This window comes from Nyctereutes procyonoides, unplaced genomic scaffold (genome assembly GCF_905146905.1).
Source record: "Nyctereutes procyonoides isolate TBG_1078 unplaced genomic scaffold, NYPRO_anot_genome, whole genome shotgun sequence".
Classification (NCBI taxonomy): Eukaryota; Metazoa; Chordata; class Mammalia; order Carnivora; family Canidae; genus Nyctereutes; species Nyctereutes procyonoides.
In genome coordinates, this window is record NW_026575046.1 from 12,385,781 (window position 1) to 12,410,656 (window position 24,876).

The window sequence follows — 24,876 nt, forward strand, 5'->3', positions numbered from 1 at the left end:
TTAAGTCCTCAACCTCTACCCCCAGGCTGCCGTGACAACCTCCGTGTATTTCCAGCTTCCCCTTAATAACTTCCTCTGCTCTTGGATTTTATCTAGCTAACATCTGAATAGTTTATTTTGTTGTTTAGTAGCAGTGAGCCGTGGTGAGGGGAGGGTACTAAACTATGATTAAAGATCATACCTTCCACTAAATGTAATGCTACTAAGTAAAAGGAGCATTAAATTTTTATTTATTTATTTATTTATTTATTTATTTATTTATTTATTTATTTATTTATTTATTTATTTGATTTATTCATGATAGTCACACAGAGAGAGAGAGAGAGGCAGAGACATAGGCAGAAGGAGAAGCAGGCTCCATGCACCGGGAGCCCGACGTGGGATTCGATCCCGGGTCTCCAGGATCACGCCCTGGGCCAAAGGCAGGTGCTAAACCGCTGCGCCACCCAGGGATCCCTAAATTTTTTTTAAAATCAACATTATTGCAGTATAACTTACAAATGATAAAACGCACCCATTTCAAGTACAATTAGGTGAGTTTTGACAACTTTCTACATTTCTTTCACCCCCAAATAAGTTTCATGTTCCCCTTTGTAATCAATCAATCCGAAGTACCACCCATCCGGCAAACCTGACCCACTTTCTGTCACTGTTTGATTTAAAGGAGCATTTTTTAAAAGTCTACAACTTCAAGTTTAACAGCACTGATGCTAATTTTGATATTATAGGATTTGGGGAAGTAATGTTTTAGTAAGCATTATTTAAAATATTTAAATTATTTATTTAGAGTTTTACTTTTATTATTTTAAAGATGTATACTATATATCCTGAGTCATAGTTTATCAAATTGGGACTCTTCATCTCTAATCAAATTAAAATGGAATTTTCATATTTCAACTTTAAAAATTCAAAACAAAAATTTCTAGTACCAATTTCGGGCAGCAAAGAGTCCTCCAAACACTATCCCAAGTAGTAACATTACACAGCACATGAAAATTACACAACAAACCCATCACAGAGGTTCCCAGACAGCAAGCACAGTTCAAGAATTGAGCACTCGGTAATGGCTCACTAGAGGAAGTGGAGAGGAGCCTGGGGGAAGCAGACAGAAACCACGATGGACCAAATAAAAGCTGAAAGTCATTATTATCCCCAAATCTAAGATTTCGGGGAATAACATACCTAAAACTAGAACTTTTGTCACAATGGCTATAACAAAATTTTGTCCTACTACAACAATCCCTTCCTGCTAAGGACCATCCCTGACACCAGGGCCAAGGTGCGGGAAGCAGCTGTGGGCTGCGCTAGTGTTCTACCCCTGGCCGTTCCACACTGTGCTTTGTTTATTAGATGCAAGTTTTATGCTCTGTGACTCCAGTGTCAACCGAGCTTATGAAAATCAAGATTTATTCTCAATGCCTGAGATTGCATCCTTGACAATAGATAAATAAGAAACAATATGTTCTTAATTTGTCTGACAGTGATGCATGAAGCAGAAATACAACTTGATCTTCATAAGCCATGCCTGCTGTTGAGTTACAGACTATTATTCTTTGTCTCAGCTCCCTTCTTCCTATTTCGCCCAACTCTTTTTCCTCAATATAGTAAATGTTTCATTAAAATTAATATCCACAGAGAAGCTCAAAATTAAAAAGGCCTACCATATAATGTTATTAGAAGACCCAACCAATAGAGCCCATCAGCCTAATATCTTGTAATTATAAAATAACTGAGCTAGAAGGGAGAGATCTTTTTTCATTTGTGTTCCCAATGGGGAGATGGCAGGAGGCAGTTCTCAAAGTAGAGGCTGGGGGAGAACAGGAGGGCTATTTTGAGAATACGGTTGTGCTGAGCAACAGCACCATTGGGTTCTCAATATGTGCTTTGGTGAGAAGATAAAGCTTTAACTTAGGCTGCCTATATGGAGTTTTCATGCTTCAAAATCAACGAATCGGAGGTACAACACACAAATGCACACAAAACACCATATATCTCCAGTTACCAGGCCCCGGCAGCTGCCTTCCGGTGTCAGGGCTCCTTCTTTGGTTATTATCCAGTAAGGTTGTCCGACGGAGAAGGGAGAAAGCAGTGAGGATGGAAACAAATGCTTCCAGTTTTATTTAAGATACACCCTGACAGGCCATGAAGCCACAGGGTAACCAGTAGAACGTGATCTTCAAGTTCTTGCCAGAACTCTGAGCCTGAATCAAAACTCAGTGTGGGAGAAGGAAGCTATAAATCATCCATATTTTTGGAGTCAACTTAAATTTAGAAGATGAATTGAAAAGAAGTAAGACTTTGCACTTTACCTAAACAATTGTCCAAATGGCAGTTCTTTAAATGTCCGCTTCCACCCTTGGCCTTTGCTGGACTCCAGAATGAATCACACTGTTTGCCAACAGGTGGGATCAAGATTGGGGGGGGGGGGTGTCACAAGGCAGAAAAGCACCTTCAGCTAGTTCAGTGTAAGAGCTGTGGAGCCCAACTCTGTGCTAGGCACTGTGCTGACAGCTGAAGACCCCAACTGCTGGGGGGGTCTTGATCGACACCCACTGCTGCTCATCTCCCAAGGAAGCCACACAAATTGGCCCTTAGGATGCTCTGCAGTAGCTGCTGTGACAGCACGGAGGACACAGGGCACGCAGGAGCCCTCTTCTACACAGAGGCCTCCTGAAGGACCTGACCCCTGAGTAAAAACACTTCAGAGGCTCACTGACCTAGCTCTTACATCAGAATCATAAAGTGCTTCTGAGATATGGGTGCTTGGGCCTCTTCCACGAACCAAGGCATTAGTATTTCTGGGGATACAACTTGGACATATGCATTTAAAAAAAATTCATGTAGGTAGCTTCTGATGAACAGAGTCAGAACTGGAAAAAAAATGAGGCTGCCAGAGGGGTAGGTGCTATAGTCTAAATGTCTGTGTTCCCTCCCCCCCAAATTCCTACACTGAAATCCTAATCCCTACAGATGATGGCATAAGAGGTGGGTGGGGCCTTTGGGGTAATTAGGTCTTGAGAGTGAAGCCCTCATAAATGGGATCATATATGATCTCTGAGGCCTTATAAAAGAGGCCTTAGAGAGATCTCTAGCACCTTCCCCCATGGGAGAGTACAATGAGAAGTCTGTGACCTGGAAGAGGGCTCTCACCAGAACCCAACCAGACTATCACTCTGATCTTGGGACTTCCAGCCTCCAGAACCGTGAGCGGTATATTTCTACTGTTCATAAGCCACCTAGTCTGTGGTATTTTGTTCTAGCAGCTTAAATAGAGTAAGATGGTGGGAAAGAGTTTTCCAGGAAAAGGGAACAGCTTTGGCAAAACAAAGGGCCATGACACAGCAAGGTAATCACTGAATGGGACTGGAGGACAGGTCAGAGCAGAGTCAGGGAGAGCTAATATAGACGAGGCTGGCTGGCCTCTGGGCAGTCTTGCAGGTCATGTAAAGAAGCCTGTACTTTCCTGTAAGGGAGAAGGAAGCCTAAAAAGTGTCAAATGGGAGCGGTTGCAATATAATATTCTGATTTTAGAAAGATCATTTTGATGAGTGGATTTGCCTGGGATAAGACATATGGTTGGAAAGTCTGCAGACGCTGATGCTATTGATTATTATTTTACAAAGAGGAAATATCTGCTTTTTAAGTAGAATTCTAGAAAATGAATATTAAGTATCCAATTGAGCTTGAGTTAGTTATTAGATTGTTTTTGCAAACAATGCCTTGTGTTAGATGTGGTAATGAAAGGCTAGAGATTTGGCACCAAACTTCCTGGGTTCAAACTGTGGCCCTACCACTTCCTGGCTAAGTGACCCTGGGTAAGTTACTAAATCTCTCTGAGGTACGGTTTCCTCATCTATAAAATGGAGCAAAGCAGTACCTACTTCACAGGGTTGTAATGTATTACACTGCGATGGCTGGCACATGATCAAAACACATGAAATGTTAGTTGCTGTTTTTACCCACAGTGGCATCATCATTATTATGCCAGATGAGCTCACTCTTTTGGTTATAGAAAGTTCTAGGAATTCCTCTGAATTTTCCACAGATGTTCTAGATATCAGTCTACGTATTGTCATTGAAGCCCTCCATTTTACCAAGTGCTAGGCTGCCCCTCACAACTTTTTCTTTTTCTTCAACCCTTCCCCCCACCAAAGACAAAATTATACTTGAAATCACCAGAAAAAATGAAGAAAGCTGTAGTCAGGGCTTTCTGTGAAGCTGAGAAAAAGATGGCTGAGTCCCTGATGCAATGGCAGGACCAACAGAAGTGTCACACGTCTCCAATTCTGACTTTCAGAATCCAGGGAGTTTTCTACTATCTCGGCACAGCAGTTTCTCATGACTAAACTTAAATTTTAATAGGAAAAAGGTTTATTGGCTTAAAACAAACAAAGAAACATATTGGCATTCTTCCTTCAACCTCTCTATTTGTTTTTGATTCTAAGAGGAAGCCACAGCAGTGGGACATGAGCAACCGAAGAGGGCCACCTAGTGTAAAAGTAAGTAGACTGTGATTTATTATTTTAAGGGCTTTAACATAAGAACATGGGGTGAAAGCAGAATATACTATTAAAAGTGACAGTGATGTACCACACAGGTCTATTACACCAAGAGTGGTAGCCAGATGGTCTCCATTTCCTATGATAACTAAAGAAAAGGTGCACAAATGCTAGCAGGCGGGATGCAGGTCAGATACAAAGAACCAAATTATGTCAGTGACAGAGAAATTCTCCAACAGGAGGCTTGTGGAATCTATCCTCTCAAAGAGATCCTGTAGATGAAATCTGCGTTTGTCTAAATGATTTATGCTTAGTGCTGGCAGGAGGCAACAGGGAGGGATTAGATCACTGGTTCTCAAACTTTTTATTTGTAATCCCTGCTTTCTCATTATCCCAAATCATTCTGCTATAAAAAAACAAAAATGTCTGCAAATTCATCTCACTGATGCACACACCAGTGGGCACTGTGCATTACGCACAGTAGGCATGGGATTAGCAACTATTTTTTAGCTCGGTAGCACACAGTGAAGACTAAGAAGAAGGAATGATATAGAGAGAAGAATGATATGCAGGTGTTAAAACCTGCAAGGGTGACAAGACGGGCATCCTGGTCTGAGCTAATGATCTTTGGGACCCTCCCACTACTTACCTAATCCCTACTGGCCAGGTTCTACCCTAAAAAATCAAATACTTCAGTCTATGAAATCAACCTCAGTCCTCCTATAACAATTATCTATGCCTGAGATTCCTTCCCAAGCAGGCCTTTTTGAATATCCAACTCACACAACACTATGTTTTTCCCCATCAGCATTCAAAACTTCAAATCCATGATTTCATTTGTTCAACTGTCCTATTCCCTGTAAAACAAGCACACAAAGTAATGGCTCAAAGCTAACTGATGCCTCCCGGTGTGAATTAATGTAATTGTGTGTTCTTTAATCACAATAATGAATAATTTGCCACCCCTCTCATACAAATGCAACTGTAGTAAGTAATCCTCCACATATTTTAAATTAATTTTAATCTATAGACATTCATAAATAACAGCCTCCTTCTTTATACATAAAACATGTCACTTCCCTCCAATGCCACTTCTATTTCCCTTTCTATACATCTTAGCTACCTACAAAACTCTTTCTCTTATTTATTTATCAAACATGTATTGCAAGCCTACCATATGGCTGGGCACAGAGTGATACATGAAAACACACTCTCACAGAACTTCTAGGTTAGTGGGACAAGCAAATGGAAATCAGTAAGTGCCAGGAAAGAAAAGAACATGGAATTTGACTGAGGAGGCCATCTGGAAAGGTTCTCCTTGTAGCCAGAAGTCAAGCCAGAACTGACATCTAATCAAAGAGTAGGAGACACCAGGCAGATGAGGGTTGGAAACAGGAATAAGAACAGCACATGCAAAGCCTAATGGCAAGAAGGGGCTTGTAGGAACACAAAACAGAGCAGTGTAGAGGCCCATAATGAAAAGAAGAGCATATAGCAGGAGGAGGGCAGATGGGCAACTCAGACCAGCCAGGGCCATGCTTGTTCTTTAGTTACTATCCAAAGAATAAACTTACAGCACTGGCCTGGGATAGGACAATCATTCATTCAGCCTATCAGCTCAGCACTGATATATGCCAGGAACTCCAAGGACCCAGGGAATCAAGAATGAAGAGAACAGACAAACACTCTTGCCCTCAAGGAATTTATACTCTGACAAGAGAAGACTGAAAGTAAACAAGTAAAAATACATAGTATGTGCTAAGGAGAAAATGGAAATGAGGTTCCCAGCTGGAAGAAGGGAAATAGGGACAAGGGGAAGAGGTCACAATTTAAGCAGGGTAAGTTGAAGGCCTCACTGATAAGATAGCATTTGAACCCATGCCCTGAAAGACATGAGGAATTTGGCCACAGCATATACAAAGGCACTGAGGCAAAGGCTTGCTTAGTGTTCTACAGGAATGGCACAGGATCCAATGTGAAGAGTCTAGGAGACAAAGACAGTCAGGGAGAAAGGTCATGGGGTCTTGTAGGTAACAATACTGTTACCCTTAAGGCAGGAAATCTTTGGAAGGTTTTTCACAAAAGGAGGGTTGTAATCTGACTTCCCTTTATAAAACAGTCCCTCTGGATGATGTGTTAAACATAGACTGATGGCTTGGGAGGGGCGGGGTGTTGGTTGCGGGGAATGAACCAGCTGGGAGGCTATGGCTGTAATTTAAGGGAAAGATAATAAAAGCCTGGGCCAGGGTGATAACAATGATAACAATGAAAAGTAGTCATGTTCTGGACAAATATTTAAGGTAAAATCAACAGGATATGCTAGCAGCTAACAGGTATAGCATGAAGAAAAGAGGACCATTAAGGATGACTTCGAGGTTTTTGGCCTGTACAACTTTAAGAATGAAATGATCCTTACTGATTTGGAGAATACCTAAAGAAAAGCAGGTTTGGGGGTGAATATCAGTTTTGTTCTGGTCATATTAGGCAAGAGATGCCTAATAGAAATCCAACTAGAGAGTCCAGTATATCTTTTTTTTTAAATATTTTGTTTATTTACTCATGAGACACAGATAGAGGCAGAGACACAGGCAGAGGGAGAAGCAGGCTCCCTGTGGAGAACCTGATGTGGGACTCAATCCCAGGACCCTGAGCCGAAGGCAGACACTCAACCACTGAGCCACCCAGGTGTCCCTCCAGTATATCTTTATATCTAGCTATTCAAGTGTATGTGAAGATATAAACAAAGAGCCTAGAGTTAAGGCGAGAAGTACAGGTGGAAGACATACCTTAGGAAGTGGTGTGGAGAAGTACTCAAAGCCATGAGATCACTCACAGAAAAGAGGTCAAGAGAAAAGAGATCTGAGAAAGAGGGTGCTCCAGCATTTAGCGGTTGGAGAGATGAGAGGAATAACCAAAGCAGACTGAAGATGAATGGTGAATATGGTCATAGGAGCTCTGCTGTGAAAAGACACCACCAGCCACACTGTGAAAATGCATCAAAGGATGGAGCAAGAGTAGATAGACCAGTTAGGAAGCTACGACAGGGTCAACAGGCCTGAAACCTGGGCCAACTGCAGGGTTTCTGCCTGAGACCATGTCCACTGTGGGAGAACACAGAACTACAAAGGACGGCTTTGCAAACAGTGGCATACGTATCAGGGAAATCTGAACATGCTGCATTGCCTCATGCTTGGTATAAATGCAACCTTAAGATCGTATCCTGTGCAATTTAATAAATGCCACTCCTTCTAACGGGGTTTGTCAAGCACATTCCTGTAATGTTTTGCTACCGACGCAGAAGCTGCTACAGCAGTCTGGGTGACAGACGTTGGTTGAGAGGATTTAGGTAATGAAGACGAGGCGTTTACTCAAGAAGTAACAATGTCAGGACTTACAAGTGGTCAAGAATATAGGGATGTAGGCGGAGGGAGGAATCAAAGATGACTCCTGGGTTTCTGACAGGCAACACAGGATGGTTGACATTGTCGTTCAATTACTCAGGGAACACTGGAAGAGATTCTAAGTTCATTTGCTCTTGGACATGTGGAGACGCTGAGAGGGCAGCTACCTAGTGGGGCTCAGGAAGAAATGGGACTGAAGAGATCTGTTTGGATGTCATTGTCTCTAGAGTGAAACTGACAGTGCATACATGGAAAAGACTGCCTAGGAGGTGCTCTTGTGACAAGAGACAAGGGCCTAGGTGGGAACCTTTCAGATGCTGGAATCTCCATCAGCTGTACAGAATATGATGAGCCTGCAAAGGAAGCTATGAAAGAGTGGCTAAAGAGGTGAGAAGAAAACCAGAGTACAGAATGACAGAAGCTAACGGAAGCTCACAGAAGCCAACGAAGGACAGTGTTTCAAGAAGGAGGGAGGGACAATTGTGCCAGTACTGATGAGAGTTAATATCTTTTAAAGTATGTACTCAACTGATGACAGATCTTCTTTATTTTACCAGCAGATCTGTCGGTCCTATTGATTTCTACCAAAGCTTCCTGTGAACATAGTTAATAAAACCATATCATAATTTTGTCATTTACCCTCTTTCTAATAGGCTCTTCAAAAATCCTCTAATTTTAAGACAACAAGGCTGATAAATACATTTTGAGTAACACTAAAGGTTATAGAACTGAAGCAATTTTGGAAAGAACATAAAACTAGAGTCTTTAGTATAGTCCTGGTTTTATCTTTATCTAGACCATGATGGGAAGCAGTAAACTTGTTGATCTATAACATCCCACCTCCATAAAATCCCAGAGTTCACAATTAATTTTGCAAGAAACTAGGGGCAAATGTGTGCATTTAAGTCATGCATTTTCAACAGTGGCCTCTATATGGCCAAAAAATGAATTTCGATTTCAAGACACCTGACTTGGTTCCTCAGACCAACCAGATACTCTGACAGCAGTGAAGTCTATTCCCCAATGGAAGATACTGACAAAAAATTTATTGATTCCTTAAAGATACTAGATATCTAGCAAGATACTAGACACTAGTTCATTTTTGGTAAATACTCCTATGTCCTTAAAAAATTTAATATTAATCGAGAGGAACTACTTCCTTGTCCATCCACAAGTATTTAACTTTAAATGGTAATCCAACTATTGATTTTAAATTCAATTTAAACAAAGAGTATTGCTGATTTCCTATATAATAGTATGGGGCATAGTGAGAGAACTATAATACTCACTGAGTGAGTGACTAAAAGAACTGTATTTTGTTAGGCTTAGAAATTTCACTGAAAAATTACATCTAAACATAGTCAAATCACCATATTCTCCTTAATTCCAATATTTGTGTCTCACATAAACTATTTCCAGGGTACATAGTTGCAGAGATAAGATCCAATTCTATTCAGAGCAAAACATGCATATAAATCATAGAGATACAAAGTATGAAAGACTTATTATTTGCTTCAAGTATAATAAAAAAGGAAGGCTACACACTAACAAAATATCTTAGAGCACACTACTATTTTTCTTGGCCCAAGAAAGTATTTGCTTTCTCAATGCCCAACTCTAGAGGGTTTTCTCAAAGGTTATTTCTGCGCCTTGAGAGATCCTCAACGATTGGCTTCCAAACATGCTTTGTTCACCATTCTAGCTATATTATTGATCAGTTTCAGAGTACAAACCATATGCAACAAATAAAAAAGCTCAATGCCATTTTATAAAATGAAACAAAAGTGAGAGAAATGGGGACCGTTTCACTTTGTTCATAAATCAAACTTAGTTTTTCTAAGCCCCTTTCAACTCTGTCCTGGATCCAGCCAAACTGATTCCCTGCTGTCTCTCTATCTTCTGGTTTTTCATGTTGTCCCTTTGTTTCAGTAGGCCCAAAGTGTGGCATGTCTTTGCATAGAAATTTCTGCCATTAACTCCTGGTGGCCAAATCCCACTCATCTTTAAAGGATCAGACATCACCATATCCAAGAAGCCTTCTTGGAAATACAGAGCTAAAAGAAATCTTATCTTTTTCTAAACAACACAAGTACAGCAGTTTATCTATGCCTCTTCCTAATATTCCACATGGTTCTCTTCTATATTTAGTTACCATTACTTACTTTTATTTTTCAGTGTACATGTATGCATGCACACATGACATACATACATTATATATAATATATATATATAATGTGTATATATATAGAGAGAAAGAGAGACAATATTTGTAGCTATTCACTTATATTCTCCATTTCTGCTAATAGTTTTTAAACTCCTTATGGATAGGTGTCGACTAGTATCTGCTCTTCCCATGAAGTCTAGCTCAATTCAATGTCTTGCACAGGGCTGGTAATCATTAAATGAAGGGAGTACAGGAAGAATTCTTCTCACATACTGCTTTGTATACAATTTGCATAATGAAATGAACAAAACCATGTGATATGCTAACATCACCAAGAACTAAGTAATCAATTACATAAATACATATTTGGCTCCTCTAATCTTCACTCTATTTCACAGCAATCTTACTGAAGGGAATGACTTAACACAAACTCACAGTTAAGTGTCCTTCGTGATGATCTGGGAAATGAATAAATAAGTACTCAGTGGCAACCAGCTGCATTATGGAGTCACCTAGGAATTCCATCCTCTGATTGTGGCCTCTGGAAAAAACATCAATGCAAAGAGACCGATAAAGTATTTGTATATTAAAAAAAAGAAGCATAATTTCTAAAAAGGTATGGTTTTAAAAAAGCAACATGTTCACCTTGCTTTAAAACACAAGACTAAATACAAGTCCCTAAGGCCTCAATTGAGAAGAGATCTGAGTCAATGTAGATTGAGTTTTGAAGAAGAGTACAATGACTAACGTCTAAGAAATAAACAACCGATAAATAGTGCCTGGTCGGAAGTTAAGGAGTATCAGTGGAAAAATAAAGTATAGATAACAATCTTGCATAGTTAACTTTCATTCAAACAAAACAAAGCAAAACAGTCCAAGAATTTTCTTTGTTAAATCTTTACTTCTTTATTGAAATATACTCTCTATCATTCAAATCTGGAATCCAGTTTAAGGACACTAAAAAAAAAAAAAAAAAATCTATGACAAGAATCTCAAATCTTTACACTTTAAAGAGAGCTGTGAATATCTGATTTAGGGGAGAGAAGCCAAGAACTGAATAAAAAACAACCGCAAAGAAATAACATTGTGGTTATTTTCCTAATTATTATATTAGCTCATCTCCAAATCGCTCATCTAGAGCTAGGATGGAGGGCCAATTTCAGCCCACGGTCTGTTTTTGCAAGTTTAATTGGGACAGAGCCATGTTCATTCATTTACATTTTCTCTGTGGCTGCTTTTATGCTACTAGAGCAGAGTCAAATCACTGCAACAGAGACCACATGGCCTGTAAAGCCTAAATTACTTAGTATATGTCCTTTTACAGTTAAAATTTACACACTTCTCTTATACTTTATGAAGAAATAAGATGCATGACAATGAAACCAAAAATACTGGATTGGAACCTATGAAACAAAAAATACTGTATTGGAAACCTATCCCCTGATCCACACCAGCATCTGGCTACTCACCCATCTCATGATGTGACTTTCCTGGAAATATGTTTGAAATCCCAATGTCTTTGAAAGGCACACAGCAAAGGTTTGGAACTGCCTGTCTAAATGGTCACACTGGGATTACACGGGTAATTCTAACTTACAGGGTCAGATGGTTAAATCCCACAGTTCTCAACGTGAATGCTCTTGCCAGAAGTCGAACATGAGTAAAAATTACTCCAATTGCTTCTTCAAACTCAGTAAGTTTCTGTAAAACTGGAGAAGTCTCAATAAGTTGTCGATCAGTATTCGGCTCTTGTAGCTGCAGGAAAAGAAAAATAAATAAAAATCATGTGCAGTTTTTGGTTACAAGAATAATTATCAATTCTAGGATAGTGTTTTGTAAAATTCCTTCTCCCATGGGCAGAAATTTCTGAAATGCCAACAGAACACGGAAGCTTCCTTCTCATCCCTTAGAATGGCAAACAAACCTAATATTTAAAGAAGGCTCAAATAATATTTTCCAATCTTCTTTCAAATTTCAAGGCCAAGTACTGTACACAGATAGTTCAAAATCCCAAGTATTATACTAACTCTCCAAGGAAGAGGCAAAGTGAAGAACTGCTGGTGGAGAATATGTGTATCTAGCAATGCAGTGGTTCTCAAACTTTCCCGTTCATCAGAATGCTTGTAGGGACCTGTTACATCCATATGGCCGGGCCCTATTCCAGAGTTTCTGATTCACTATGTCTGGAGTAAGGACTGAGAATCTTCCTGTCAGTTCCCAGGAGAAGCAAATGCTACTGGTATGGGGACTGCCCTTTGAGAACCACTGCATTACAGGAATATGACTGTATGTCTTCTAGGGACCAGCCTATTTTGGCAAATGAACAGGATTAAAGCTGGATTCATTTGAGCTTATTAATAATCATTGGAGATTATTATACCACTAGGCAGGTGCTCCACATAACAATGAGCTTTGAACAACTCAATGCAAAAGTGAGAGCAAAGAGCAAATATGAAAAGAGTAACTAAAGTGAACATTTTTGATAACTTTGGACAATTTCATACTAACGTTTCTAAAGTTCTTTGAATTAATGCCATTTATTACTGTAAAGCCTCTCACTAGAGTTCAGCCACTAGTGACTCTTATATATGTATAATGTACCCATATGTACATGCATACATATACATGTCTCCACGTAAAACAGAAATAAAAGGAAAGAATACAAAGAATTTTTAAACCAACTGGGGATAAAGGGTATCATCGCATATAGATCTTTTAAATACCAAAATCTTTAGTAAAAAGTCATCACATTGTACTAAAATTTTAATTTACAGTATGTTTTAAGCAATCTGAGTCAAAGCCTTCAATTTCCAAGATCTAAATTAGGTTACCATTTAGCAATGTTAATTTAGTATTTGTTCTTTTTACTAAGCGCACACTTGCTTCCACATTATTTGCTCTATAAAGCAGCCAGGGAGATATACTGGAGCAACATAGTAAGTTTTTAATATCACTTTCTTGGGGGGAGAGAGGGCACCAAACCACAACCACAGAAGTAGTTCCTCCTGCCTTGTAAGGGAAGATGACTCCCATTGCTTCCCCCACCCCACTCCAGAGAATAGATGCAATAAATGAGTCTGTTTTACTATCTGTTCCAAAGTTTTCCAGTTCTACCTGATGCTTAGCTCAAGCTCATAATGTCACTGAAAGGAATCAGAGGTTTATAAATGCAGGAGGGAAAACAGGCAAACTAAAGTGACATGAAAACATGCAGGTCTAAAGCTCACTGCAGACAGGAAGGTAACACTTACTTGGAGTGGGTGGAGAGGATAATTGAGCCAAACTTCTCGCAGGTCCTGGAAAACAGAGTGATGCCTTTAATGCTCCAGGGAGCCATTTAACATGCTCTGGAGTACTAAATAAAACGCCATTATTTGAAATAGTGAACTATTTCAGATGCTGACTCCACTTATTGCAAATTCAATAGTGCTAGCAAACTAATTTTTGTAAAGTGTATTCACCACTCAAACTGCCTGTAGTGACTCTAATTAGCCTATTAAGCTGGGGAGGAAAAGAGCCACCTCCACCCCCAGAAGTCAAAGATACCTTTTAAAACTCAGTTACACATTTGCTTAACCTAATACTTGGGATTAGGCTGCTGTTTTAATCATATTTTTTAGTTTACCATTCCCCAGAAATGTGCATCAGCTCTGCCTTTTGTAATTAAAACTCATCTCAGATGTTTTTTATTTTAGGCACTCATTCATTAGCATTTGAGCTGCTTTAAGATGGGGTGGAAAACATCCAAATCTAGTTCCTAAATTCTCAGATCTATAAGACCACACTTTTATTGCAGGTCACTACAAATGTTTCCTTGAAATATGGAAATGAGTGAATTTTATGGAGAAGCCCAGTACCTTATTTTATCCACTGAGCTAAATCTAGAGGCAGTTATAATTAGAACTTCCTCAGGATTAAAGTGTCTTTCCTGCAGTTTTAGACTCTAGGGAGCCTCTGAGTGAATCTACTTTCTGGCCTTGATGTTAGGTTTTTCAAACAAATAACAAAAAATTTTTAAAAAGAGGGAAAAATATTTTTAAAAATTCAGGGGGGACAAAATATAGGAATATTTATTATCACTAACTATGACACACAGGATAACAAAGTGAAATAAAATATCCTGTGTTTTGAAGCAACTTGCTTCCCACTTAGAGGGATTTTATTTTTGCCAGTATTAAAAAAAATTAAAAAGCTTAAATATCAAACTGTTCTTTTAAGGCACTTTAGAGAGCTTCTCTTAACCAACTCAATAACCTTTCCCTTGAATTCTCTGTAGCATGAATTATGCTGAATGTCACTTCCTTCTTGCAACTTTTTCACGTTCTCTCATGCTTTTTTTTCCTTCTCAAAACAGTGAGCCCACTTCTGGCATGCAGAAAGAGCTATTACTAATGTTGATCGTATCCAACAGTAACAATGAACAGCCATCTCTTCCAATCAACTCCCATCTCCCAAATTCAAAATTCTCAACAACTTGATTCCTCTTTTTCCTGTCTCCTGTGTTTTTCACTCAGTGACACTGGGATTGTGCCTTAGATGTCTTCCACGTGTAACTGCTTAACTCCCCACAACTAGTTTGTTTCAACTGCCTCCATTTCCTTTCATCTGCCCTGCTCAGACATCAGGTTCTTCTGTATCTTGATGCCAGAGAAAATATCCTGCAAAAAATCCAGACTGGACTTCCAGCTTTAGCATTTACTAGCTCAAGGGAAAACTTCTACCTTCAGAGTGTCCTGGAAAATGCTCGACTGCTGGGATATTTATTAATGCAACTTTTTTTTCTTATTTTATTTCGTTCATCACAATAAGTGCACTCCTTAATCCCCACCACCTATTTGACCCATCCCTCCACCCACCTCCCCTCTGCTAACCTGCAGTTTGTTCTCTATAGTTAGGAGTCTATTCCTTTGTTTGTCTTTCCTTTTATTTTCCTTTGCTCATCTGTTTCTTAAATTCCACATATGAGTGAGAGATCATATGGTGTTTGTCTTTCTATAACTTATTTTTCTTAGCATTATGTCCCTGGTTCCATCTACGTTGTTGTAAATGGTAAGACTTCATTCCTTTTAATGTCTGCATAATATTCCTGTGTGTGTGTGTATGTATTCTTTATCCATTCATTTATTGATGGGCACTTGGGCTGCTTCCATAGCTTGGCTATTATACATAGTGCTGCAATTAACCTCGGGATGCATGTGTTCTTTAGAATTAGTGCTTTTGTATTTTGAGGGTAAATATCCAATAGTGTGATTACTGGATCACAGGGTAGCTCTATTTTCAACATTTTTGAGGAAACTCCATACTGTTTTTCACACTGGCTGAATCAGTTTGCATTCCCACAAACAGTCCATAAGCGTTCCTTTTCTCATCTTTACCAACACTTGTTTAGCAACATATTTTTATTGAATATCTACTATGTATTAGCTTACAAAGAATAATGAGATACCATTACTATCTTCACAGGAGTATAGTAGGGAAAAATGAAAGTAAGTAAGTGTAATTTAATGAACTGAGTGAGAGAGGTTCTATAATAGTGATACATACTAAATGTAAAGAAAACTCTGCTTGGGGGGTGTTAGATAAAGCTTCAAAGAAGAGGTAACTCTTCAGATATATCCTGAAGAACATGAGGAATTTGGCACATCAACAGGGGGAGAGAATCAAAATGCTTTTGATACCATACATGCACAAATGGTATGTCTCAAGGAACAAAGGCACAAAAAGTTAACTAACTCCTAATAGGAAAAACACAGAGGATTTCAAGGCAGTGAAAATGCACTCTATATTATAATGGAAACATGGCCAACATACATTTGTCCAAACCCACAGATCGTACAAGGTAAACCAGACTTTGGTCATGATCTTCCAATGTAGGTTCATCAATTGTAATAAATGTACCACCCTGATGGGTGATGTTGGTAAAATGGAAGGAGCTATGAATGTGTACGAGCAAGGGGTATATGGGAAATTTTTACTCTCAGTCTGGCTGTTAAACCTAAAGCTGCTCTAACAAAAATCACGCCTTAAAATTTTTTTAATTAAAAAAAGGAATTCCTAGAATGGCACAAAGGGGGAGTCAGGAGCTGGGAGACAAAAAATAGATGAGAGTCAGATTATGAAAACTATTAAATGCTCTACAGATTTTGGCAGATAGTAAAAAAAAATCAAAGACCTTAAACAGGAAAGACCAGAATCAAATCCATGCATTAAAAAGAAGACAACACTAAATGTAGTACAAATGAGGAACTAGAGTAGTGGGGTATCACAACCAGTTCAACATTTCATGTGAGAGATGAGAAGGGCAAACACTCAAGCAATTGGACAGCCAACAGTGAACTGATTCAAGGGATACTAGGGACAGAACTGATAGGAGTTGCCAACTGAATGGAAAGGGGAAGAAAAAAGCCTCAGGACAAAAGAAAATCCTAAGGTTTTGGGTTTAGATGATAAAAGTAAGGGAGGTGAAGTATGTTTTGATGTTAAAGTGATGAGTTCAAATGCTAAAAATGTTGAAATGAGGTGTCTGTGGAATACCCGCGTGAAGCTGCCCAGGGGCAATTTGAAAAGACACTCCATTTCTGGAGCTCCAGAGAAAGGCCAGGGTCGGAGCTACCGGGACAGATATGTAAAGGCCAAAACAGGGTGGGGAGAGAGTGGGAGAAAATGAAAGATCATATAGGAATCTCTCCCTATCATTCCAAGAGGCCCATTGGGATGATCAAATTGCAACAACGGATCTGAGGGTCTTGGGAAACCACGAAGGGTCACACAAAGATGAAAACACGGACCCAGGGAAAACAGTATGGGCTGAAAGAGTAAATGAACAGCAGACCAGGCTAAGGGAAAAACAGCCCTGCTGTTAACAGGCTGGAGGGACGACAACAGATAAAGCCTGCTGCAAGTTGGCAGGAAACTATGTTTCCCTCACCATCTTATAGCATCTGTAAAATGTCGGAACAGACACCCTCTTTGAGGGACTACTGCTTTCCTGCCAGTGTTGCCCTCTGACCTGCTTTGCTATATCTTATCCTCTAAATAAAATTACTGGGGACACTTTTGCTAACCTGCTTTTGGCTCCTGAATCACCCAATCCCAAATTAATCCCTGGCTTCTTGTAATCCAGCCTCAGAAAAGGCAGGCAACCAAGAACTGATCCTTGCTTCCCCGGCCCCTCCTTAGACTCTGCCAGCACCAGCCCAGGCCTCAGAAAGGACTCACACCTCCCCCTGCTACACGGATTCAATCAATCTGACTTTCTGGGCCTACAGGTTTGTGTCTGGCTGCCTGTGGCTGATTAGACTTCCATGATAACATTACTCAAAAGAAAGTTCAATGGTTCACCAGTGTGTCCCACACACCATACCTAACAGACGTAAACTGGTAGGGAGATGTCAAATGTGTTAGAATGTCCTAGTGTGTGCACTTGAAAATGCTGAAATGGGGCAGCCCCGGTGGCTCCACAGTTTAGTGCCGCCTTCAGCCCTGGGTGGGATCCTGGAGACCCAGGATCGAGTCCCATGTCAGGCTCCCTGCATGGAGTCTGCTTCTCCCTCTGCCTGTGTCTCTGCCTCTCTCTCTCTCTGTCTCTCGTGCATAAATAAATAAAATCTTTAAAAAAAAAATTCTGAAATGGAACAACCATATATTACTAAGCACTGCTCAGTTTCATAAAAGACACACTAGAACAAATTCTGAATCTCAGCCATCCTGTTCATAAGATCATGTTCAGACTCTGCTTTTTCATTTAGTCACTTATTCATTTCATTCCTTTAACAAATATTTATTAAATGCTGCACTTGCCAGCACTGCACTAGCTACTGGAAACATAAAATAAGCTTGCTTAAGGAGACAAGTGGGACAAAAGGAATTTAAAGAGAGAAAAGAATCTAAACAAAAATTGATGCAATTAAGAACACAGTGCATAACTGCATATAATTTAGGAAAGGAAGAATACAGAATTGATTGGGGGTGGGGATGCAGGTAATATGGGAGAAGGGGGCAGGAGGACCAGTTTAAGGCAAGATTGGAGGGAGGAAAAAAGTAAAGAGGTTGCTGAAATTGCCAACAAAAGATAAAGGCCAGAACAAAGATATTTTAAGATTCGAGAAAAAGACTTAAAATACATGCCATCTGCTACAGATATAAATCAAGATGCACACTCATTTATGTGTGTAGGACAAAATGGGGACATGGAACATCTGTAGATAACTTTCCCATCAGGAGAAAACTCACACACATAAAATCATCACATATCTCTATAAAAATAAATATAAAAAATCAAATCCTCAGATATGAACATCATCCAGGTCACATTTTTCAAAACTATTGATTCTTTTTTTTAAACTATCTTAAGTAATACAGTAATAACATTTGACAGCAACTTAAGCTGAAGGTTTCAGAAAGGTTTAAAACACTGGCTTCCTATGTTCTTTATTGCTCCACGAGGGCTATTTCACTCAATTATAATGACATTTCAATTTGCAATACAGAGTTGCCTCTCCCTTTAAATGTTAAATTGACTTGTTTTGGTACAAAAAGCATCTAGTATGCTCTAGTACACGTAGGACTAAAAAGGTAGCTCTAGCAATATTAATAGCTTAATACTTTAGTAACAACAGAAACTATTTTAGAATCTATCATTTGTTCTTAAACTATAATTTGCTTAAGAGAAAAAAAAAAAAGGACTTCCATACTTTTTATTCATGGCCCTATCAGAAACTCCCTATGAACTGACTTTCTAAAATAAATATACATTTATCTAGTCTACATAATTTACATAAAGATAAATCATAAACAGAAAAGCCAAAAGGCGCTATTCGCCTGCTTGGGGTAGGTACCCAATGATTATAAAACAGAAAATCATAATTAACTTCAAGATACTTCAAATTAAAGCAAAGTATTCATACTGAATTTGTAAGTGGCCACGAAGAGAGACACGGTTTTAGGTAGAAGACAAGCCTCTCATGTAAGTGTCCACAGTACTTTCCCATTTGCAACAGAGTTGAGTAAGCTATTCTGACATACTTGACGTCTACCATCTACGGCAGATTCGGGCACTTTGTTTCTCCTGCACGCTCTTTAACACTGTCACTAATTAATATAAAATCTTCTGTAATGAAATATAACTGAGAAAAAGCAAATGATTCAAGATAAATACCGGATCATTAAAGAGTAAGCGTCCAAATAACTGTTTGGCTTCCTCCAGGCTTCCCTCCAAGTAAACAGCTCCTAGATAAAAGGAAGAGAAAGCCAAAAGGAAGACTATATTAATATTCAGAGAAAATTACATATCTCTATAAAAAGCAAAAAAGGCAAGCCAAAACCCACTCACAGAAAAAAAAAATCGACAAGACCAGAAGCAATTGTTCTAAAGGTAGCATTTCCCCTCTTTTAGCTAGGATCTGTATTACAAATTAGACTGTAATATGAGATTCAGTTTACTAAAATCAAAACCCAATATTTAAAGTAAAAAGAGGACTAATATGAACTACCATATGGGGTATGGGTATGAACTTACTAAGGGAACTAGGCACAAACACTGGCTTTATGAGCATGTTAGGTTTTATTTTATTTTGCTTTCTATGTATAGTTTATGTTTCAGACCATAAAAAACCTGATAAAACATGAGTTCAAATCAATGAAGGCTTTTTGCAAATAACTATTTAACATTTAAATTCGGTATCCAATCAAATAACATTTTAATTGGGTATCAAATAACTCTAGAGTAAGGTAGTCATGTATTTTTGAAATCATATTTTTATATCTGTCTTCAGAAAGGCATTTTAGTGTAAAATATTAAGACACTTAGTCACCAGGGTTTTTGATGAATACGTTATTTATCAATAGTTGTAGTTATAATAACACTAATAATAATGATAATGATAGTAGTAGAAGCCATGGTTTGGGGGCCATTCATGCCCTAGGCACAGCACAAAGCATTTTCACATTCTTATCTTTACCTTCACCAGCACCTCAGTAAGAGAATACTACAGAAGATTTATAGGATTTGGGTCTGTAGGTTATTTGGAGAAGGGTTTGAGGAAATGGAACTTGGAGTTAGATGCTGCCAGGATTGGGTATTAAGATTTTTTACAACAATTCTGTGAGATAAGTGACACTATCTCCATGTCATCAATGGGGAAACTGAGGCTCAAAGAGACTCAATAATTTGGTGAAGACACAGTACTAATAAATAAAGCAAAAAGGTACTGAATCATGTCTGCCTGGCTCGGGAGCCAACTATAACACTGTCAAAATTATTATGTGTACAGAGCACAGTAATTCCATGTGACAAATTCTCTGAAAATAGACATATTTGTGCAAAATAGACATAGCTGTGAAAAGACTGTGGATAATAATTATTAAACATTCTCTTGTTACCATCATCAGCACGAAACTATAATGGGATGCTTTTATATTCATTTTCAAAGGAAGAAGGAAAAATTGATAAGGAAGTACAAAGGCCTTTGAAAAATAAAATGTACTCAATCATTTACTTGAAAAAAAAATCAAGGAATTGTCAATCTACTGTAACATTTCATTGTAAAGCATACTTGCAATCACCAGCTAATTAACTCTTCATAACTTTCTTGTACCAACAGCTAACTATATTCTGGTTACAGTAAAAAAAGAAACTGAGGAAGTAAAGTGCCTGCATCAGTCTTGCTTCAAGTGAGTAAGTTGTAGTCATAAAGACTCAAGCCCTGGGATTTAAAAAACGCAGTGTTTTCAAGATGCTTAAATCAGAAAATTCTGTAAACAGATTAAATTGTGATCAAAAACAATAGTGGGGCCTCATCACCAACCTATGTACTGTTTACTTATGCGTGTGATCCTGAATTGAATCTGGAAAGAAACCTACAAATTAACTCACTTCAGTTCAATTCAGTATATACTAACTATGCACGCACATGACATCAGATACCCATTCAGGCATTAGGAATGCAAGAAAAGAGAGCATAGACTGCAGGCTCTGCAAGAGCTACACTAACCACAATACAACAAAGTTAGTGTTATACTAAGGACTTCACATGCTTTGGAAACAAGTAATTTTGTCCCAAGTCTCCACACTGAATTTTATATGCTCTCCCAACATTTTAAACGTGCAAGAAAGAGATTATAAAAAGAGGAATTACCTATTAATGCTTCAAAACAATTAGCCATTGCATGTCGAAGGTCTGATTCTCTACAAAGGTCAGGTCCATGAGCATAAAGCATAAATCGATCCAGTTCAAGTTTCTACAAAATTCAAAATGGACTAAGTAAGAATTTGGCAAAGTCATACCTGTAACAATTCAACATCTCCTGGGGATAAGGAGTAATGGTTGCAAATTAATTGGCCTTGTGTCAGTTTATTAAGAGTTTAGCTTACCATTCATCAGGAGCCCTTACATATGGTTCATATTTGACTAACTTCAACGTTTCCCCAAGTAGGCTTCGATGAACTTTGAGGTTTCAACTCTTGATGGTTCAGATCTGAGTCTAAATCCAGGTTCAGACTAAGCACTAGTCCAAGCTGGAAAAAGACTATGCTATAAGAAAATGGGCCTTTGGGTTTACCCAACATGACGAGAGAGACACAAACCCAACCCAAAGTTGACCTCTTTAGACTCCTGAGTTACACAGCATTGATGTCTGTACTATATATAAAACATATTTTTATATGGTAGAATAAATGGGGACCCTCAGAAGACTTCAAAATGCCTTACATTTCTAAATCTTTTTTCTTTTAATTTGGTAAGAATTTTGGGGCCCTTTATTTTTGTATCTGTGTCCTTTATAAGGTTTCTATGACTTATCTTTTTTTTTTTTTAAGGATTTCATTTATTTATTCATGAGAGACACACACACACAGAGAGAGAGAGAGAGAGGCAGAGGGAGAGAGACACAGGCAGAGGGAGAAGCAGACTCCATGCAAGGAGCCCGATGTGGGACTCGATCCCGGGTCTCCAGGATCACACCCTGGGCTGCAGGCGGCGCCAAACCGCTGCGCCACGGGGGCCACCCCTATGACTTCTCTTTCTGAAGGCTCAGTGAGATCTTCTGAGCAATGGGGTTGGCTTTAGCTTAGGGCTCTAGGAATATTGTTTGTAATGAATTATGCTTCCTTTTCTTCTTTGGCCGCAGAAAAGTTTAGAACCAAATTTGTGGCCAAGATCTTGAAATTGTAGAGGACTTACGAATATATCTGTGAATAGTAACTTTACTCCTGGCTTCACTCTCTGTCTTAACCATATCTTTTCTTTAGTCTAGGTTCAGTACCTACTTATTTCTTATCCTACTGTATTATAATATACAAATCAATTCAAGTCCTTTTAGAACTAGACACAGTATGATTTTTTTTTAACTAAAACTGAGACGGGATAAGTGGAAATCATAATTCCTTCCATAAAAGGCGAAAAATACAAACATTGCATAAGCATGCAATAAATCTGTTTCCATTACCCTGTAATTCAATTCAATAAATTCTTACTAAGCTGGAACATGCTATGTAATATGGAACAAATTACAAGTCAATGAACAACCTAAGACAATGAGTCTCATCAGTCCTCAGATAAGATACTGTGTGTCTCAGTATGTATCCATTTATACTGGAAAAAGAGACAATAAAAACAAGACGTATATGCCATCAGTATTCTGTATTGCTAGGGATTCATGAGTATAAAATATATTCAAATGAGTTTTGACTACCACAAATGCAACAGCAGAAAACACCTCTTTTAAAAAATTGATCCCTAAGTGCAAGAGCTTATGCTAGATTATGTAAATTTCATCTGTTTCACAACTTCACTGGGAAAATCCAATTGTTTGCTAATCTCTGGAGCCCTGTTTGAGAATACACCGCAAGCCATATTTTAAATTACAAACAACTATTCTGGAAAGCTATGAATTTTCCAACTTTTCCTAATTCCTGTTCTACATCTTTACTTTTTCATGTAGGCATTAGTAGGACTTTTAAAAAGGAGAGTAGTGTTCAGCTGGTACATGTGTTGAAGTGTTCACTGTCTAGATAGGTGACCTGGAGCTTTCATTAGATTCTCAAAAATTCTCAGCAATCCTCTGTCAAGTCCTCTCTCCCACCCAAGTCACCAAGTGGTTGTTAAGAGTCACTAGTCTAGAACAAGGGCAAGGACACCAGTGCCTTCTACCAGAGTAGATGGGTGTTGAATGGTAGGGAATGTCAGTACTTGGGGTGGAAGAAGATCATATAGAAAGCTGAAGGCAGAAACTGGCCAAAATTACTGAAGGCTCTGTGTATTGCCTAATGTGGCACATAACAGTTTCTGTTTTCCTATTACGGCAATTTTCAACACTTTGTAAGTATCTTCCCTACAACTGTTTGAAAAATAATTATACAATTCCATTATATCTTAAGCTGAAAAAAAAAATGGGAGTGAGGGAGGCCTGGGTGGGCCAGTGGCTGAGCATCTGCCTTTAGCTCAGGGCCTGATCCCAGAGTCCTGGATCGAGTTCCACATTGGGTTCCCTGCAGGGAGCCCGCTTCTCCCTCTGCCTATGTCCCTGCCTCTCTCTGTGTGTCTCAGGAATGAATAAATAAAAGTTGTGGAATTTCATTCATGGTAAAGCTGCTAAAACCAACTGAGCCATCCTGTTGCCTATAGCTTTTTGCTAACACATCATTATTTATATTTTCAAATGCCATTTCTATGATGATGATGTTACATAAAATAATGTACTCTTGCTAACATAAAAACCAGTCTAAAATTAACCATTTTGACTATACTTACTTAATGCCTTAGCAAGATCTAATTAACAACTAGGTTTTATCTAGTCTTTTCTATCAAATTCACACATTTATAACAAAATGAAGGGGAAAGAAACAAAAATACCTAAATGAAAAATCAAGGAAAACTCAAAAAAGCTTTTCCAGTAAATCACTGGTGTTGGGGAATTTAAGAGCCAGTTTCCCCTATTATTGAGTAAACCCACAGGTCTATAAAATGTAATAATTTATAATGAGAATAGTGGTAGTAGCAGCAATAAAAACAACCAACTCCTACTAATTTATTTACCTATTTGTGTGATTACTACAAGCAAGGACTGTGCCAAGCACTTTATAAACTGAATTATTAAAACTCAAATAATAATCTCATTTGATTCTCACAACCACCCTGTGTGGCAGGTGCTGATGTCATCTCCATTTTGCAGATGAGAAAGCAGAGACTTGGAGAAGAGACAATTTGTCTATGCCCCCACCCCCCCGTTTGCAAGAAGGGCGTGGACTGGAAATCTGATGGCCAATCCAAACTGTGTTCTGTTTGCTGTAACTTACTATACTAAGATACCACACAGAGATAGGAATACCAAATGAGATAATGTCAATAAGTAAAATGTCTACCAGCAATCTAAATTGAGAAAAGGTTATCTTAGTCAAAAAATGAAGTCAGTGTGGCAAGCTAGACAGCCTCAACCCTAAATCTTAATTACTGGAATTTGTGATGTTTGGGGATTCTCAAAGATCTATAAAGTATCTCTTGTGGGTATGAATGGGCAGACATAGTCTATTCAAAGCTATAATGCTGCTTATTAATGTAAATTAAAAACAAGTGTAATACAGAAATATTACACAAAGGAAAAATACAAAATATTTCATTTCTTTGGCTCTGTTCTTGTTCTTTCCCCAAATGTTTAACTCTGTTCACACACATCTGTCAAATTTTTCCTCTTCTGTTATCAAGTTACTTTACCATGGAGTTCATTAGCTGCTGGTGAACTCACAAAGGTAACAGAACTAATATGGTTGAATATTTAAAACCCAAACAAAAAAAATCCTTCCCAGTCTATAAAATAT

General features: G+C 38.5%; 1 protein-coding gene and 1 long non-coding RNA gene across 9 annotated transcripts in view; one reads left to right on the top strand and one right to left on the bottom strand.

The window, feature by feature from the left end:
* Nucleotides 1-24,876, bottom strand: part of DROSHA (drosha ribonuclease III) — a 119,464-nt gene that overhangs the window by 9,088 nt on the left and 85,500 nt on the right. For all 6 annotated transcript variants that reach the window (XM_055325124.1, XM_055325127.1, XM_055325128.1 and 3 more), the window contains 5 exons: nt 21,200-21,302; nt 19,222-19,292; nt 13,316-13,360; nt 11,662-11,819; nt 10,500-10,605 (listed from right to left, as the gene is read on the bottom strand). In XM_055325124.1, the coding sequence (XP_055181099.1) occupies nt 10,500-10,605; nt 11,662-11,819; nt 13,316-13,360; nt 19,222-19,292; nt 21,200-21,302 (483 nt within the window). The remainder of the gene's footprint in view (nt 1-10,499; nt 10,606-11,661; nt 11,820-13,315; nt 13,361-19,221; nt 19,293-21,199; nt 21,303-24,876) is intronic.
* LOC129509511 (uncharacterized) lies at nt 316-24,645 on the top strand. Of its 3 annotated transcripts, none has more exons than XR_008664361.1 (4): nt 316-3,210; nt 4,446-4,499; nt 20,666-20,735; nt 24,208-24,645. It is a non-coding gene; the product is annotated as an uncharacterized LOC129509511 (long non-coding RNA). The 3 variants fall into 3 exon arrangements; XR_008664362.1 differs by having other exon boundaries at nt 24,234-24,645; XR_008664363.1 differs by lacking the exons at nt 20,666-20,735; nt 24,208-24,645 and adding an exon at nt 8,128-10,075.